This window comes from Triticum aestivum, chromosome 2B, assembly GCF_018294505.1.
Source record: "Triticum aestivum cultivar Chinese Spring chromosome 2B, IWGSC CS RefSeq v2.1, whole genome shotgun sequence".
Taxonomy (NCBI): Eukaryota; Viridiplantae; Streptophyta; class Magnoliopsida; order Poales; family Poaceae; genus Triticum; species Triticum aestivum.
The window spans coordinates 275,688,233-275,694,480 of record NC_057798.1 but is presented as its reverse complement, the minus strand read 5'-3'; the positions used below and the strand labels follow the sequence as shown (position 1 = coordinate 275,694,480).

General features: G+C 40.1%; 1 protein-coding gene across 1 annotated transcript; it reads left to right on the top strand.

The window, feature by feature from the left end:
• The first annotated feature begins 1,262 nt into the window (after positions 1-1,262).
• LOC123039195 (uncharacterized) lies at positions 1,263-2,590 on the top strand. The gene is made up of 4 exons (XM_044462459.1): positions 1,263-1,434; positions 2,042-2,122; positions 2,203-2,366; positions 2,453-2,590. The coding sequence occupies exons 1-4, from the start codon at positions 1,323-1,325 to the stop codon at positions 2,588-2,590; spliced, it is 495 nt and encodes a 164-aa protein (XP_044318394.1). The 5' UTR covers positions 1,263-1,322.
• The last annotated feature ends 3,658 nt before the right edge of the window (positions 2,591-6,248 follow it).

The following is a 6,248-nucleotide window of genomic DNA, read 5'->3' as shown; positions in this document are numbered from 1 at the left end:
ATTTATACAAAAGTTATCGGGTCAAATGGTTAGCTTAGTGTTTGTACGTGAGATGTCATATTTGTTGTGTGTATATTACCATTACTAGTTGACCCGTTGCGTCAAATGGCGCAGAGACCCGCTGAAGACATGTTATCGATGAAAATAGTTTTATGCTGCAAGAACCTTCAACTAAATCGTGGTATTTTGTAAACATGTTTATTGCGTTGTTAAATAATAGTCTGGGAAAATGGAAATTTTGCATAATATGAATATGTTCAATTTGAAAAAATGGCCACTATGATGAGAGAGTAAAGTTGGCATGGTTGTATTTTTTGAGCAAGTTTGAAAACATGGTTATCACGATGAAAAATCTGGCCATGCATATATTTCTTGGAAAAAAAGAGGGGAAAAGATATGAAACCCAAGATTCTTTTTTGCATAATAGATATGAATATGTTCAATTTGAAAAACTAGCCACTATGATGAGAGAGTAAAGCTGGCATGGTTGTATTTTTTTTAGCAAGTTTGAAACACATGGTTATCATGATGAAAAATCTGGCCATGCATATATTTATTGGAAAAAAAGAGGGGGAAAGATATGAAACCTTGGTTTTTTTTGCATGATAGATATGAATATTTTGATTTAAAAAAATGGCCACTATGATGAGAGATTAAAGTTGGCATGGTTGTTTTTTATTAGCAACTGTGAAAACATGGTTATCATGATGAAAAACCTGGGCATGCATATATTTCTTGGAAAAAAGAGGGGAAAAGATAAGAAACCTAAGAAAAAAAAGATGCCTTTGTTGTGCATATAGGGAGATATAGGGATCAGCATGTATTAGAATAGCCCATATATTATTGGGCCCAGCCCACATAGAGCGATGTGTGGGGCCTGTGAGGAGGCGAATATGAAGCGGCAGGGGGCGGAGCCAACGAAGATAGTCTATCTCCTTCTTTTCTCTCTCGGTTTCTCAGCTGGTGGTGACAGAGGCATTTCGTTAGCCGCGACCGGTGCGATTTCTTGCCTCTCTTGATTTTGGAATGGTCTGCATGCATGGATTTACTTTCCATCTATCTCGATCTTGCATCTCTTCTCTTTTTTGTGGCGACCCGCACCGCTTTTGGTTCGTTTTCTAGGCATTATAGATCTTGTGATGTGATTCTTTCTGTTTAGGGATGCACTCATATGGAAGTAAATCGATGGTTATTTATAAGCTGCCATTGTTTTGATTGAGAATCGATGGTGCCGTAGGTCAGTGCGACGGTTGAGTACAACCACTGTCGGCGCTTCCATCAGAACAAACATCCACATCCTCTGAGCCTGTGGATGTCAGCACATGAGCTCTGATGAAGGCAAGTATAGCAGTCCAAATGAGGGCGCCTACACCAGCTCTGATGAAGACAAGAGCAGCAACTCTGATGAAGGCGCTCACACCATCCGTGCTAAAGGTATTCATATGCGTTTCAGTGAGATATTTTCTAGTTTGTGGGCTTTTGATATGTATTGCAGTATAAAATCAAGTTCATTTAGATTGATTATGCCGAAAGTCTGTATGCATGTCTGATGGAAGGGAATGCCATTGTTAGGAATAGAAGTAGAATGATGTTGGCCGTTCAGTGTTTGTGAATATCATGGTTGTTGTAGTTTTGGATTGTTGCTGATTTGACTGAATATGTTTTGGTGGCTTTTAAGCTTTTATTCTTTACTGTGTGTAGAAGTAACTAATTCACTCTTAATTGAATCTTTCAATTGTTAATGGGAACACCACAGATCATATGTATTCAGTGGGCATCCGCGCCACATGTATTTTCTTTTCAAAAGGCAGTGGCTGATTCATTTTTTCACTCAAAGTTGGTTGATTGATTCATAAGAGAAAGAAGAAGGACACAAGCCCGGTCTATTTTTTGGACCCTCCACAACACTGTCCAATGCACACTGCATGAGCTTCGCAAAATATTGAAACCAACACCAGAATTCAGAAAATTGTGAGATATAACCATGTCTGCTACTGCAATTTTTTGAACTTATATTTTCTTGGCTTGTTCAATGCTGTAGGTGTGCATAGGCGCATGAAGGAAAAAAAGCCTTGGAAGGCATGCATGAACATCTGTGATTGCCCTAAAGAGTACACAGTTGGTAAGTGTAATTTTTTTATGGTCTATTGTTTCCACTGCTTGGTGGTTGGATTAAATTAACCTGTGTACTTTTATTTTTAGGCTATAATCCAATTACTAATGCTAAATGCATGTATTCAAAGAGATTTAAGATGTCAATGTGTGCTTGGAAGCGTCTCAAGCATTATGTTGAATCAGTTGAGCCTGCTATCGGCCACTATGTTTGTCAGCTGAATAAGACTTTTGCCAAGCTTGGGCAGAGAATGGTTTGAAATCTCAAAAAACATTTATATCTGCATTAGTTTATTAGTTTATCATGGCACATGACTATAGCCCTGGTGTTCTTTTGCAGTACTTTTCAGCTGTGTTTATGAAGAAGCATCTGGCGGATTTCATCGCCACTTCTGTTGATGGGGTGAAGATTCAGCTATCATCTGGACGTTGCATAAGGCGTGTTCTATTAATGGTGTGGACAACAGGGCTACCATAACATGGAACTGGGGTGACTTTGCAGAGAAAGCAAAGCTGACAAAAGGGGATATATGTGTTTTCCCCCTTCGAGTTCGCAAGGGGAAACCAGAATTCACCGTTCACAAGATCTAAAAGGTTTGTATATGCACTATGTTTTAATATGTAGAAGGATTGTCGTTTTATTGCCTGGTCTAAGCAAGCATGTGCATTTGCAGGTGCCTACAACGCAACGTTTAAGGAGGAGTATGTTAAGGTGTTCTATAAGGGCATGTATATATATCTATGCCTGGGTATAGTTTCAAGTCTAGGTATGTTTAGCTGTTGATGGGCTATAGCTAGGTGTGTTGGGTTGCGCAGGCAATATGTGTTTCTTTTGCTAGCAATGTCTTTGTCATGATGGTTATGTAATGCAATTATGATCGAAACCATGAACTATGTGTGAGCTATGGGCTCTTAGCTAGGTAAGTTTAGTTGTTGCATGGACTCTAGCTAGGTGTGTTGGGTTGTGCAGGCAGTATGTGTTTCTTTTGTTAGCAATCTCTCCGTCGTGATGGTTATGTAATGCAATGATGATTAAAAATATGAACTATGTGTGAGCTATGAGCTCTTTGTTAAGGTTCCAATCGTGTTTGTTTTAAGGTATCAAGTATTTTGCGTTTCTTAACTGGAAAAGAAACTGTAGTATCCAGCAAAATACTTTGTAGCAAAGGAAAGCAAGCCTTGGTGGTTTCTTTTAGTTTGGTTGCAAAGGTGCCCTGGCTGATGTTGAAATTGCTGGCCACAACCCATTGTTGTGGGCGAATAATATCCCCTTTGCACCTCTCTTCGCGGCCAATGCGAGACCAGGCCGAAGTTATTTTCTTAACAGGAATGTAGTAGGCACAGACAACACAAACCCATACATTTGAAATAAAATGATCAGTAGTGCTCAAGTACATAGGTAGGTTAACTCTTGGTCTAAACGTGGTCTAAACAGAAAGCAAAAGTACAGCTTGGTTCATTACTCCTTGCAGGTTACACAAAAGGTGGAAAATACATCACAACTTCCAAAGGTTTAGTCTAGGGCATTTCCACCGCATGATTCTAAAACCCCATTCTGATGCTTCTGAATTTCTTCTCTGGCTTGATCACTCTACGCCTGATCCTTTCCGACACCTTCTTGATGTTGATAAGAGGGCCATTGATAAGCAGATCTATGGGTTCTTTACCAGCAGATTTATTGAGCGCCGTTACATTGCATATATGATTAGAGAGCCCATGCATGTATCTTGTCAGAACAAACTAGCCCATTGCATTGTTCTTGTTTTTGTACCTGGCCATCTTGAGATTTTTCTTCATGGACTTGGTTTTGGTCTTCATCTTTTCTTTCTGTTTTTTTGCTATAGCCAGTTCATGCTTCAACGGTTTATTTTCTTCCTTGAGCTTCTTCATAGCACTGTAATTGTAGTCTCTTATTTCTGTTTTCACCATGCATTTTATGTACCCAATTGCTTCCATAGCAGTTGTGTCCTCTGACATTGCATAATTTATAGACTGTATTCCAGGGATAGCCATTCGATTGTCATCATTTCCACGGTACGATCCAGACGTGTGGAAAAAAACAATCGCACAGATTCTTGCGCCATTGCACTACTTGGTACGGTACTCAGCCATTGGAAGGCCCAAAGCTTGTAGAAGAGCATCTAGCATCATCTTGTAAGGTATTTTCACCAGGGGTGGTGCGGCCTATGATATTAAATACATGTCAAGCCATAATAGGAGAGATTAATTGGTAAAGCATGGGTAAAGCTGTGAATTTGATATCTACCAGGATCCTTTGTGTTATAGGTATCTACATTATTCTGAAGGACAATGCAGTAGAATACATGAAACTTAGGATACTATTATATTGTAATGTACATGGTAGTGAGGTGCTTGTTTTCCAAAGCTAGAAGTTGTTGCAGGAACAATATTAAGCGTGCAACCTACCAAATGAGAAAGCCAAAGAACTATGCTGTTATTTACTACGCTAAGAAGCATTGCCTAATATCCAAAATCAAATAGTTGTTTTTTGCTTTATTGATCTTAATTGTTTTGTGCCATCGATCATAGCTTAGGTTATAAATTTAGTCTGTGTATTAAATGCAGGGGCATAACACTAACCTCAGAAATTCCCTATGAGTTCTCATACTCATTGTACCATGTTACATATGAGGACAAGTGGATGTGGATCTCTTCTAGGCATGGTGCATCACTCTGTAGTAATCATTCACCATAGCGAAAGCATATATCAGGAAAATTGCTCTGTTTATAAGAATGTGTGTGGTCTTGGGGAAGAGAAATAACCTTTGGGTGTTGTTCTTCAGGCTGGTCATTGGTTGAAAATTCTTCTTCTAGAGAAAAGCTGTCGTGCATCTCCTCTGCATCTGCTGGTCTCTCCTGTAAAAGATGTGGAAGAAATTAAACATTGTTTATGGCTGTGGTTTGAACGAAGAAGTGAATACATTAAGGTGCAGCTTCATCACAATATCGTAAGGGCAGTTACCCGCGGTTCAGTGGAGGAGTGCTGCTGCTCACGAGGCGCTGAGACAGAAGGAGTGGCATCAACCAGCAAACTTGGTGGTGGATCCGCCGGCGATTCCATCGGTGGAGAAGGTGACGCTTGTCGTATGAGGAGGACAGGGATCTAGGGTTCTAAAAAGGAGCAGTCTGTCGATCTAGGGCTACAGCTGGCACTCCTCATGGTAGTAATATGAGGACCCGATGGGCTTTTTGTGTGGGCTACTGGGACTGGGCCTAAACAACACTATCGCAGGCCTTATGTAGCAGGTAGAACAAAATGGGCTCATCAATCCATGATCTTAAATAAAATTGAGGGGAATTAGATAGTACATTTGCTCAGATGGATTACATAGTAAACACGCAAGGACTTAAGCAAGCATATTTAGTCTGGAAACAACAATATATAGTGGTACATAATAGGTGTCATGATACGCCATCTGGAAAAGATAGCCAAACGGCGTGCTTTGCTGCGTTGTTTGACCTGCATTATTTTCCTAGGAAGCAGAATGGAAGTGGGTTTGTAGGCTGGCTGCTGCAACATTCCTGCCAGGAATGAAAAACCAATTTTGTTATGATATCGTAGCAGTTTGTTAATACAATATATGAACCTACCCATGCATATATTATACCTTAGTTTCTTGGCATGTTTGGAGGCTCAACCGTTATCTTTGCACGCCGTGGATATAGGGGCATATAGTGATGTCCGGTATGCATATAGTCTGATTGGCATCTTCTAGGTGTTATGTAGATGATGATGTAGTCCGGGATATCAATTACACTGTCAACCCACCTGAAGCAGCTATACTTATCTGTATCTACCAAGCCTTGTCCAGGCATATCAGTCCCCTCAACCAAAATGAATGGGCTAAGTAGATGGCTTGCTATCTCATGTTGCAGAAGCCCAGCTCGAACTTCACTTATAACAATGCGAACAATCTAGTAAGGTAAGTTTGTTCACTACCATAAGAAGGAGACCAAGGAATAGCTCTGAAGATGCGGCCACCAAGCTTGATGTGTCCTCTAGCAACAACAGTCGATCTAAATGCGACAAATGTAGCAAATTGAACATCCCCTTCATAATGCACAAGGAAAGCATAATAACTGATTGGTTTTACATGAACATATCTAGATGCTGG

What these genes read in the sequence shown, in the direction of transcription:
- LOC123039195 (XM_044462459.1), top strand. Translation starts at nt 1,323, where the DNA reads ATGAGCTCTGATGAAGGCAAGTATAGCAGTCCAAATGAGGGCGCCTAC. An exon ending in TCACACCATCCGTGCTAAAG is followed by an intron (nt 1,435 to 2,041) that starts GTATTCATATGC and finishes TCAATGCTGTAG; the next exon opens with GTGTGCATAGGCGCATGAAG. An exon ending in CCAAGCTTGGGCAGAGAATG is followed by an intron (nt 2,367 to 2,452) that starts GTTTGAAATCTC and finishes GTTCTTTTGCAG; the next exon opens with TACTTTTCAGCTGTGTTTAT.